At 39.0% G+C, this 12,862-nt stretch overlaps 1 protein-coding gene across 8 annotated transcripts in view; it reads right to left on the bottom strand.

The window, feature by feature from the left end:
• PRUNE2 (prune homolog 2 with BCH domain) overlaps positions 1-12,862 on the bottom strand; it is a 96,511-nt gene that overhangs the window by 36,950 nt on the left and 46,699 nt on the right. For all 8 annotated transcript variants that reach the window (XM_037797040.1, XM_037797044.1, XM_037797039.1 and 5 more), the window contains exons 3-4: positions 3,425-3,504; positions 1,282-1,482 (exon numbers count right to left, since the gene is read on the bottom strand). In XM_037797040.1, coding sequence (XP_037652968.1) covers positions 1,282-1,482; positions 3,425-3,504 — 281 coding nt within the window. The remainder of the gene's footprint in view (positions 1-1,281; positions 1,483-3,424; positions 3,505-12,862) is intronic.

Genomic DNA, 12,862 nt, shown 5'->3' with positions numbered 1-12,862 from the left:
AGAAGAGTTTTTACAATGAATAAAAGCAATAGCAGTGTCCGCAATTCTCTTTCAAATATTTTAACTTCAGAGAATGCCACCCTGTCTTGTAGTGAGACAGAAACTACACGATGCCACTTTTAAAGCAAATGCTTTATATTTACACATACTTCTTCTTTTCTTCTTAGAGGAGTTGTAGGTTTACAGAAAAATCATGTGGAAAATAGAGTTCCCAAATACTTCCCCCATGATTAACATTTTGCATTATTGTGGTATCTTTGTTCCAGTTGATGAGAGAATATTATTATAATTGTACTATTAACTAGAGTCCATAGTTTGCATTAGAGTTCACTGATTCATTTTTTTAAGTTTTATTCTACTAACATATACACCACCTAAAATTTCCTCTTTTAACCACATTCAGATATATAATTCAGTGGTGTTGATCACATTCACAATGTTTACATACACTTCTTAATGAACCAAGTTTCATTGAGCCAGAGAAAAAACTATAGTGAGGTTGATAGCCATATCAGAAGGATCTGGCAACTAAACATTTTCTTTTTATTTCTCCCCCACTCCCACATCTCTCCTTCCTTCCTTCTTTACTGGGATAGAAAGCTAGCACAATAAAGTTCCTGCCCTCATGGAGCATACATTCTAGCAGGGAAGGGAAAGACAAAAAAAACATGCAAACAACCCATTAAGTAGTGTGATTTCAATTAGTGATATGTGGAAAATAACCTGAATTCTGGAATAGAGAGGACTATGTAGAGTGTGTTAGGTTGGTGAGGAGCACCTTTGATTACAGAAGTCAAAAAAGTCTCTTTGAGGAAGTAACATCTAACTGAAGTCTGAATAAAGAGGTGGAACCAGCCACGTGAGGATCTGGGGGAAAGAACATTCCAGGCAGTCGAAACATATACAAAGGAATTGATAAGCCCTGATTTCCCTGCTTCAAATTTTATCTTCCAAATTAAATTCTCTCCTAAATCCAGCCCCAATTTTGTTAGAACACAACATGTAACAGTCTTCCCTCATCCTCAGTGCCTAGCTCACGCCTGGTAAAGAGGAAGGGGTTTAATAAAAGAGCAATAGCTAAGTGTGATCTCTGTGAACCACACCTGCTCCATCAAGCTCTGAATTGTCAATCAAAGCCATCTATGACCTGAGATACAAAAAGGAACCTCTAGAAATCATAGAAGCGAGCCACTGGTACAAAAATGGGAGGTTTGTTCCTACTGTCAATTGTTAATCTTTCACTTAACATTTGACTTCAGCCTCATCAACTCAGCAACTTACCATGTCCAGTGTACTCAAAAGAATCTGCTTCATCAGGGGTATCAAGTTCATCCACGTTGATGTCAATTTCATCTGGACTGTCCAGGTTATCATCAGAGAGAACAGACCCTTCACTTTGGTCCAAAGAAAGACTGATATTTGGGGCTGTGAGCTTGATTCTCTGAGAATGAGCGCTATGAAGATCCAGGGAATTAGGAGGTTCTAAAGAAGGAAAAGAACAGCCAAGAGTGGGTTTGGGTCCCAGGGAAAAACATTTTTAAGACTATTTCAGCAAATGTAGACCTGCTAAAAATCCTTACTTGGAAGGCATGGAATTTGGGCCTCCTTCATGATCAGAAGGCTCCAGTTCCAGCTTTCTACCCTCATCAGTCCTGGTCATGTAGGCACAGAAAGTGAGACCACTTCTAAATAGTTAGAAAATTGTTTTTCAAATCTTCCCTGTTAGGTTTGAGAACTTGACAGTGCTATGACATTACATTCAATTTTTATGGTGCATATTGCATAAGAAAAATGGTTGCACTTACATATACCTTCTAAGGATTCATGAGACTTTGCTCCTCTGGAATGGAGAACATGAACTTTTTTCCTTATGGTCACAGACACTCCCCCAATGCTTCAGTTCCTGACTGTGTATCATCTTCAGTAACCTTTCCTTGGCTGTCATCCTCTTTTTTAAAATCTAAGGTATCCTCCTAGTTTACATTCTTTGAACTCACCCAAGCAGTCACTACCTCTTATTCCCATAGTGCTTGGCCTTGGTTCCCACACCATAAATTAGAATCTTATGTAAAGGCTCACAGAAGTAACTCCTGCCCTTTCATTGCATATTCATCTTGGAGTTCATGTGCCTTTCATTGAACAGAAGCAATACTGAGGAAGTCATTTTTAGCCAAGTTCACCCCAACTAAGCAAAGGTAGAGGGAAAGCCTAAAAACAGAAATCACAAGATTTTAGGGCAAGAAGTATTTTGAAGGTCATCTGGTTTACCCCTCAACTCTCAAATTTCATCTCTGGCCTTCTTCTAAGGAAGTTGATGCTGTTCCTTTATCATTAAGAGTTTTCTTTTCAGTATAGGACATCATTCAAACTGTGTTCTATATGATATTTTTAAGTGTTACTTGGAAAAAAGTTTCTGTTGACCAATAAGTTTGAGAAACATTGGATTTTTACAAAGGTAAACAGGTTTCTTTATTGTAGGAATTCTTAGAGCAGTGCTGTCCAATAGAATTTTCTGTGATGATGAAAATATTCTATATATGGCTATGAACACTTGAAATGTGCTTGCAACCAAAGAACTGAACTTAAAGTTTTAAAAAAATTTAATTAATTTAAATAGTCATATGTGGCTAGTGGGTGCCATATTGGATCACCACACCCTTAGCCACCTTTATTATCCAAAAGTGCATTGTGAATCTTGAAAATGAGTTAAGCATGCAGTGGTTACCAAGCTTATTTGGCTATAGAACACTTAAAAAATAATTATATCCCATGCCTAGTATTTTTGAAGAATGTACTTTAGGAAATACTAGGACAGAAATAAAAAATACAATTGCTTACCTTCTTCCTATCCCATTCTAGGCTTGACTGATAATGCCACGGTTCATCCAAAATGCATCTCTTGGTATGATCCTAACCCTGGTGCAATATGAGGGAATGACTCTCATACCAAGTGGGAGTCACATAGGTTGCAACCAAATATCAAAAATTCCCTTTTATATATGCCTTTTGTTGCAAGCCCTTAGAGTGTAGATTTTTATAGTTTAAGATACTGAGCATTCTTGATATCACATTTCTAACTTGAAACATTCTCACTCTTAAGTATAAATTTGGTGAACTTAGACTTTAGTTAGAATTTGGCATTATGATAGACAGTAGCCAATTATCAAAGGAAATGAAAAATTGGCAGATGAGGCCTTGATCCAGGAGATAAAATGTTGCCACCTCTAGTGAGCATCAATATTCAAATCAGTTCTGAAATTAACCAAATCGAGCCTAACACCTTCCTTCCCACATTTTCTTTTTCTTCTTCACTTTTATCACTGAAATCACAAGTTGGATGCATAGGAAATGGTCCTCTCACTGAATAATGAAAATGTCTGGATGCAGAACACTGCTGAAGGAAATGAACAAATGCTCCTCTCACCAGGCCTCATGTCTGCAGCACTGGGGCTCAGCATTCCCTCCTCAAAGGGGATGTCCATTCCTACATCCTCCGACAGTAGTCTGAAAAAGAGCAAAGCAAACAGTGCAAAACGTTGCATGGGATTTTATTTTCCTTGAAAAGGGAAACCAGAGATTTCAGGAGAACATTTTCAGCTCACTTGCAATAAACCAAGTATGCGTACTGAAGCTTCAAAAAGTGGCCCCAAGTTAGAATAAGGACTTTCTACCTACAGTTACTGCAGATGAGAAGCACGGACACCAATTTCACCTTGTGTATTCACCATATTGCTTCTACCAGTGCACAGCAAGCAGAAGACTCAGAAACAGGAAAGCAAACAACTAATAAAATACACTTGGGGGCATTTAATACATATATTTTTCAACCAGAGAGGTTTGGAGAGAAGATAGACCTGAGTTTGAATACATCTCTTCCCCTGCGTAAACTTGAGCCAATTATATAAACTGCAGAGGGAGAAGAGAGCACATATACCTAAACACTGCTAGTCTCATTTTCTTCATCTGTAGAATAGGGACATAGTATCTACCTCATTGAGTTGCTGAAAGGTTAAGCAACAAAGGTAAAGTGTCTGATGTCATCAAGAAGGTGCCGACTAGTAACTATTATTTTCCTTCCTTCTTCTGAGAATAAATTCATTGTGGGTAAATGTTGGTGAAGATGGTTCTGGTCAGGAATTACTATTTCTTGTCTGTAATCAATGCTAATCATGGAACCATTTATATTACCCCACTTGGCAAGACAAGTGCAGGGGCAAAGGAAGATATCGGAGATAATTGAGACAAAACTGTGCATCTTGTAGGAGGTTGATTATGGTTCAGAAATGATTCCCTTTGACATATTTTATCCCCTGCCTCCTGCTCAATAAATCACCATTTATCCCAATAATATATTTTTCTTCTTGGTGACTTCCATATAATTTCATTCATCTTGGGTGAATCTTTATGATGTAGGTACTAATCTAAATTTACATACATGTTGAAACTTTGTGTTAAAGTTCTAAATGTAGTCTCTCCTGTCCTTTCTCATTGAGATTTCTCTCCACCTCAATCTGGGTCTAACAAACACTTTGAGTTTGCTTCCCTAGGTGATCAATTTCTCCCACAATCCAAGTCAAATCCCCTTACTGCCAACAGAACACGATGATGAAAAACCAAATTCGATGTCTCTAGTAATAACTGTACTTACTTCATTTATTCAAGAAATAATGATTGTCCACTATGTGTTGAGGATATAGAAGAAAAAAAAGCAGACCAGCCTCATTCTCGTGTGGAGATGGGATGACGGGATTAAAACAACGGCCACCACCAATAGCTGGATGCTGCTCCCCTGGGGAGAAGTAAGTGATTGTGCCTTTACCCACCAACTTCAGACTCTTTGTGGAGTTTCCATGTACACTAGCTGTGGCTTCCACCCTTCATGGTCTCTAAACTAATCCTGAGCCCTAGCCCAAAACAGAGGACCAGAGATTGGCGGGTGAGTCAAAGGCAATAACATATTGGCAGAAACAAGATAACCTGTGCCAAACAGAGACACCCCATACTGGATGGGAGCAAACCAAATTGTTCAGCAAGAAGGTGGAGGTGGTGAGCAAAGAGAAAGGTCTGTGCGAGGCCTCAGTTTTGAAAGTCTTGAGACCCAGATGGATGGGTACTTGGGTTTTCCATGTTGCTTCAGTTTTTCTGAAATTTTCTTACAGGAATTTCTTGTCATCTGAGGAAATCTGTGTGGGTTCTCTTTGATATCAATTTTCTAGTGTTTTAAAGTAGCAAAATGCTATTGTGAAGAGCATTTGGGTTCAAATCTTAGTTTTACCACTTACTAGGTGTCATATGGCAAGTTATTTAATCTTTCTGTGCCTCAGTTTCCTTATCAATAAAAAAAGAGGAAGAATGTGAAATGCCTGAATATAAGCACTGAAAGAAAAAAATTTATTATTATTATAGTTCTTTTCAACCTCTATTATAATTGATTTCTCCATCTGAGTTGAAGTTTCATGAGGACAGGGATCATGTCTGTCTTGTTCTCTATTATAACTCCAACACCTGATACATAGAAAATACCCAATAAGTATGTGAATGATTGAATTACTGAAATAATTAGGTGCTGAAATACCCTAATGCATATGCAAATTATTTTCCCTAGTCCTCTACTTAAGAGTCAACCTAAAAAAAATAAGAATAAAATGGCGTCATATCACTATCTGACTGGCAGAGCACTGGACGCTGGCTTTAACCTCAAAATAAATAAGGAAGTTTTTAAAATAGATAGATCGTATCAGTCTTACATTTTTGTAGGTTTGCTAATGTTTATAAGTTATGGGCAATATTATGGAATAGTTGAAAGAATCCTAGATACTAGGTTATAGTTCTAGGTTATCATTCCACTATAAGTATTGACAAGCTAATTAGCCTTGAGAAATTTAGCTAAACTCTCTGTAATTTTTTATTTTATTTTATTTTCCTCTCTGTAATTTTAAATGAGATAATAAATACCCAACATCCCAGTGACTGTGGAAAATAATACACATAAGAGATTACAAAGCATTGCATAAGTTTAAGGTATTACATTCCCCTATTTAGAACATGACTTCAAGATTACTGATTTAATTGAAGTATGTGTCATGGTTGAACAAAACATAATTACGGTTACTATGACTTGGGCATTAGTCCAAGTGAGGGAAAATTTCAGTAACATATAAATCTCAAGGGCCTATAAGTGCCTCTGAACTCACTGACATTAGAGAATGGAGCCTTTGTTTCTCAATACTCCTTCTCAATACAAAGTAGAGACTTGTCAAGGAGGTGCTGGAAAGCCAGTGGCGGCATATACTAGGGAAACGCTGAAGGCTGAGATCAGGTGGTGGTCAGAGAGGAGAGGGACTCACAAGTCCATGGATATTTCATGTTGGGAAACCCAGGGACAGAGAGGGAAAGCTGAGCCAGAACAGAGTACTGGCAAATCTAGGGGGAAGCCAAGTAGTGCTCACTGTATATACTTCAACATGAACCAGATTCACATTTTAGACCCATAAATATTTGTAGAAACACAGTGGCCAAACGGGGTAGGTGGTGACTGAGCAGGATGGCAGTTTTAGGATCAGTTATGGCAATCTCTTAGGATCTACTAGGTAACAAATTGGTCCAGCATGAAGGTGGGTGTTTTCCTTTATCCATCTGTAGCGACAAAAGTCTGACCCTACTATGGCAATCAGACGCCAGCCAAGATGCCCAGCTACACATCTCCATCTAGAGGACATATCCAGAACTGCTTTACAGTTTCTCTGCGGGGTGCTGTTAACGATTATTATTGCTCTTTACAACATATTTCTGTTCTCAGCCTTTTGGACATAGGGTAAAACTGCTCTTTCCTGCCCCCTCGTAGTTAGGGTGGGCAAGTGGTTTTCTCTGGCCAATAAAATACAAGTGGAAGTGGCAGGTGGCACTTCTGGGCACAACCCCAGGAGCAAGTACGAGAGGTTCCACATCCTCTTCCCTGTCCTGAAGGCTGTGGAAGTGGCTCTGTGGGGCTGTGTTCTGAGTTCCTACAAAGAGCAGAGCCCTGGCTAAACCTCACTGGATGTGTGAACAAGAAATGAACTTTTGCTGTGTTTTGCCCTGAGATATTGGGGTTATTTGTTACCACAACATAATCTAGCCATTCTGACTAGTACAGATAGCTTTTATTGTTTGTTTTGAAGAACAGCTGGCTCACACTGTGCTGAATGTTTTATTTCCTAATGTGGATAACTCAGACTCATGTTTGATTGTACATGTCTTCTTGTCTGGGTTGCCAAAGCAAGAAAAAAAAATTAAAAAAATAAGCACAAAAGCTCAGATGGGCACCAAATACTTTAAACCATTCTATACACTTGAGTATTAATATGTCAACTTTATGATTTTTTTTCATAACCATGTGTCAACTGAGAATCTACCTAACATTTTTCTTTAAACTGATTTCTTTTAGTTAAAGACATTTATTCTTAAAAAATTTTAACACTAGCATATATGGGAACACTAAAATGAATGATCATTAAATTAAATATAATAAAAATAAAATAATGTCATTAAATTCAAGGTAGAGATCCCTGGGCTCTCACTCTGAGGGTTTCTCTTTTTGTTCAAAAAGAAAGATTGGCAAGTGTTAGCTATTCCTGGCCAGGGTAATGCAGTGCATCATTACAAATATAAGGAAGTGCTTCATAAGACGGAACACCCCAAAAATAATACATCTCAGAGCTTGACAGAACAATGGAAATCCCCAGGTGGTAGGAACGAAGAGTTATTAGAGGAAGCCAATGAAAGGATAGCCCATAGGGTTTTGGGACTGGACACAGGCCCTAGAGACCCACAAGAGAAGTGACCTCCACATGCTGGAACAAAGGGCTGGGCCTGAAATCCTAAATAAGGGCTTGGACCTTAAAGCTCTGTCCCCTTCATGAAAAGGGAATGAGGAAAACTCTATCTTTTGCCCTTGGGAAGCACTCAATAAAAATACACAATTTTTCAAACTTACGAGAACTGACCATACAGCCTGTCTCATAAAATACCAAAAAATCAATATCTTATGGACCATAACCTCTGGCCTCAGGGACATTTACCTAGAAATTGGTCACAAAACAACAGCTTAGAAACTGAAAAACACATTTCTAAATAACTGAACTAAAGCACCACATATCAAAACTTGTAAAAGCAGCTAAAGTAGTTCCGACAAGAAAATAGATAGCCTTAAGTTCAGATATTAGATATAAAATATGGTAACAGAATAAACATTTTTAAAAAAATACATGGAACTATACTACACAAACAGTGAGCCCAAAGTTAAACCATGGACTTTAATTAATAGTACAATTTTAAAAATATGCTATCATTAATTGTAACAAATGTTCTACCATAATGCAAGGTATTGGTGATGGGGTGGTGTATGGGAATCCTGTATTTTATGCATGGCTGTTCAGCAAACCCACAACTTCACCAATTAAAAAAAAACTATTTTAAACTCAGATACTAGAAATTAAGATGGATGGAGTTAGCTAAGGTTTCATTCACATCAACCCAGGAAGTTAGAAAAAGAACCATGCTCTATTTGATTCGATGCTATTCATACGAACTCTGTGCACAACCTCTAATGATCCTGAGTACCACCCCTCTGTTTCCAATGGGGACCAGTGACTTGAATGGAATTCTCCAATTTGAGAATCTATCCCAATGTACATTAGCACACTTTGTGTTTCGGGTGCTTACACTTCTTAAAAAAGAAGGCTAATTGCAGCAGCGTGACAGTTCTGACACCATAGAAAGTGAAGGGCTTTAAACACAAAAACCTTTAGAACACTGTTAAATATACCCTTTGCCTTTAGGTCAAGAACAAAGTTAAGCCCAGTTTACACCCTTTCAGCATTTCTGTATTTGTAGGACTTTAATTGTTGTTGTTGGATTAGCCTTGCCTGGGATCAGGATCTTTTTCATAGGAAATAAGCAGTGAACAAAGAATTGGCACGCACACACACACAAACACACACACACACACACACACACACCATTTCTAGACGGTCTGTTTCCTGATAGGCATGTACATACATTTAGCAGCAGGAAGAAAGCCTTTTCAGAATATTCATTCTTACAAGATGGGCCACTAAAAAATTTCATTCCATAAAAAGTAGGGTAGAGGTCAAGCCACGAAGCTAATAGTTCTTTACAAAAATATCAGAAGGTTATGCTGATCTATTTTAGGAAACTGATTACGATAAAGAGAAAGTTCCTTTACTTAAGAGTTTCTAAAATTCTCCTGGCTTCCTTTTAGTTAAGTAAGATATGCTCTACTGATAAAGTTGCTTTCTCTAGAAATAGAAACCAAATGAAAAAAGAAAAAGCAAACAAAACCTCTCATGAGGTGCTTGGCTTCCTTTGTTAAGAACATCAGTTAGCCCCTTAAAGCCCAGTGGTTGGAGATTTGCTACTTCAGGATTCTTGTCTGATAAAGCAGGTGGCACAATTTATGCTAAAAGGATATGCCACTCTGTGAACCCTAGAGCACTTATCAAATTACTCAAGACTGGGAGGCAAGACTGAGGTTGGACTGGGTTTCACACTCAGCTTAATCAAGCCAATACCAATGACAAAGGATGTAAGCCCTGGTCCCACAACAGGAAGCTGGGTTCACGCTGGTTAAATCAGGTTAAATCAGGTTCTGGGCAACAACTACCCAGCTGTGCCTCGTGCCCTAGAACAGACAAGCACTCTGATCTGGCAGGAAGAGTTGTCCTGGGAGCCAGTTTGCTGAGAGGAGGTAAAGGAAGGAGGTGAGAATAGGGAAAATAGAAGACAAGCCCTGGGCATTCACCCACAAACCACCTTCTGTAGGGGATTAGCAACATCCCACAAACCTCAGCCATCTGTTCTTGGGTTCTCAGAGGATAGGGTTACAAGGCAGCTTCCTCACCCAGAGTTGGAATCTAAAAATCTGTAGGCAGCAAAAATCACTTGCAGTCCAAATGACCCTTGAAAAATTCCTTGAATTACCACTGAATTCTAGAATTCATGGTTTTGAGCATAAAATCCTGTATGGTAAATCTTATGAACACTAGAGTTGAGGAACACTAAGCAGGAACAGAAAGAAAGCCTAAATACCAATCAAACTATTTTGCTTTTTACATAATAATGAAATCCTTGGTTGTGAACAGGGATGCACAGAGATATCAACTTCTTGCCTGAGGGTATATGTCCTTTTTTTTTTTTCTTTTTTTAAATATTTTCTTTACAACCTAATAGATTTATTTGTTTTGAAAAGATTAAATTAGATGGCATAATGTCATACTGGGGAGGGACAGGTTACAGTTCTAAAATCCACATGAACTTATTTATGAGATGAATTTACAGTTCACAACTTGGATTACTCACAGGCCTCTCAAACTCATCTTGTACAAAACAAATCCAACATCCTTCATCTCCACAGATCAACTACCTACATTCTCTGTGGTGGTTTTAAAAAACCACAAAGTTTTGACACTTCCTTCAAAAGGTGAAGCCCAATTCCCCTCCCTTTAAGTGTTGACTGAACTTAGTGACTTGGTTCTAAAGAAAAAGGTGCAAGTGATGGTGTGTGACTTCCAGGACTGGGCCTCTAAGGCATGTGGCTTCCTCCTTGCACTTTCTTGGACCACTTACTCTGAGGGAAGCCTGCTGCCATGTCATAAGGACACTCAAGAAACCCTATGGAGAGGTGTATGTAGCAAGGAACTGAGGCTTCCTGTACAGATCCACCAAGGAAGAAATTCCAACAGCCATGTGAGTGAGCATTTGGAAGCAGGCCCAACTTCAAGAAAATGAAATTTTATTCAAGTTGTCTTACTCTAGAGCAGAGGCCAGCAAACCATGGCCTGTAAGCCAAATCCAGTCTGCTGCCTATTTTTGTTCATAAAAGTTTTACTGGAACAAAGTCACACCCATTCATTTACCTATCATCTAGGGCTGTTTTTGTGCTACAATGACAGAGTTGAGTAGTTGCAACAGAGTAGTTGCACTGAGTAGTTAGTTGTATTGTCCACAAAGTTAAAAATATTTACTGTCTGACCTTTTACAGAAAAACTTTGCTGACTCCTGTTGTAGAGAAATTAAAGACTCAAGCCCTACATCATGCCCTATGGATTGGAAAATATAAACGGCTTGACCAGCAGTTGAAAGAATATCTACATAGGCCTCAATTGTTAATATTTCTGGTACCAGATTGTCCAGGGCTTTTGGGTTCCCTCCTAATTCCTGCACTACTTCAAGGAAAGAGGTAAAATTAATCCAGTGCAGCCACGGTATTGTCCCCCTGCCATGGGCTAACAAGAAACCTTTGTGAGTTTATTTCCTTGGGGCAAGAAGTTTTGGCAGGGAGGCAGGTTGGAGGCATCTAGAAGTCTAGGAGTCCGAAAGGATAAGCTCCAGGAATTGCTGAGCTTGTGAAGTGGGGGGTGGTCGGGTTTGCAGTAGCCTTCTGTAGTATCTCACAGAAGCTGCTGCCCCTGGCATAGAAGAATCTGTCTTCAACTGTTACTGCAAAGGAGAGCCTAGGTCTGCTTACAATTGTGCCTAAGAGCCTCCTCCCGAATGCCTCTTTGTTGCTCAGATGTGGCCCTCTCTCTCTAGCTAAGCCAACTTGGCAGGTGAAATCACTGCCCTCCCCCCCTACGTGGGATCTGACACCCAGGGGAGTGAATTCCCTTGGCAATGTAGAATATGACTCCCGGGGAGGACTCTGGATGTGGCATCATGGGATGAAGAACATCTTCTTGACCAAAAGGGGGATGTGAAAGGAAATGAAATAAGTTTCAGTGTCTGAGAGATTCCAAAGGGAGCTGAGAGGTCACTCTGGTGGGCACTGTTACACACAATATAGACAACCCTTTTTAGGTTCTAATGAATTGGAATAGCTAGCAGTAAATACCTGAAACCATCAAACTATAACCCAGAACCCCTGAATCTTGAAGACAATTGTATAGCAATCTAGCTTATGAGGGGTGACAATGTGATTGGGAAAGCCATGTGGATCACACTCCACTTTGTCCAGTGTGTGGATGGATGAGCAGAAAAATGGGGGCCAAAAAAAAAAAAAAAAAAAATCATCAGTGTTCTTTTTTACTTTAATTGTTCTTTTTCACTTTAATTTTTATTCTTATTATTTTTGTGTGTGTGGCAATGAAAATGTTCAAAAATTAGTTTTGGAGATGAACACACAACAATATAATGGTACCATGAACAATTGATTGTATGCTTTGTATGACTGCATGGTATGGGAAGATATCTCAAAAAAATTGAATAAAAAAAAAAATCTGTCTTCAAATTCTGAAGAACAACAATTGTCCCTTCTCTTCCCTCTCGCTTCATAAGAACCTTGCTCAGCCAAATCGCCTTACAGTTGCTCCTACTAAGATCAAAGAGGAGATTTTATTGTTGAGGGAGAAGGCACAGTCAATTCTGACACTGGGTGGCCTTTACCTAATTATTTTCAGAATAATTGCTTCTTTATAAATATCACTTCTGTAATAGTCACCTAGTATTCTTAAATTATGTTTTGAAGAAAAGCCTAATTCATTATTGAAAATAATTTGTTGGAGAAGAATTTTGATGGTCAAGTTCCAACATGTGGAGAGACCTTATGAGGAACACTTTACTGGAAGAGTAGGACATACACACGTCTCTAAACAAGAGTGTTTGTTTGTTCAACAGTTATTTACTAATCTGTGCTAAGCATTGGGAGCGCCTGCCCTCAGGGAGCTTTGTGGAGAGGGCGGGCTAGTGGTGAGCACACAAATTATAGGTAGGCAACTGTAAATACCTTAAACATATCCATTTCAGGTGGGCACAAGGAGCCGTGGAAGCTGACCCAGCTGTGTGGCTTGGGGGAGAGAGGCGAAAG

This window comes from Choloepus didactylus, chromosome 10 (assembly GCF_015220235.1).
Source record: "Choloepus didactylus isolate mChoDid1 chromosome 10, mChoDid1.pri, whole genome shotgun sequence".
NCBI classification, from domain to species: Eukaryota; Metazoa; Chordata; class Mammalia; order Pilosa; family Megalonychidae; genus Choloepus; species Choloepus didactylus.
Note: the sequence above shows the minus strand (reverse complement) of the source record. Positions and strands in the feature narration are given on the sequence as shown.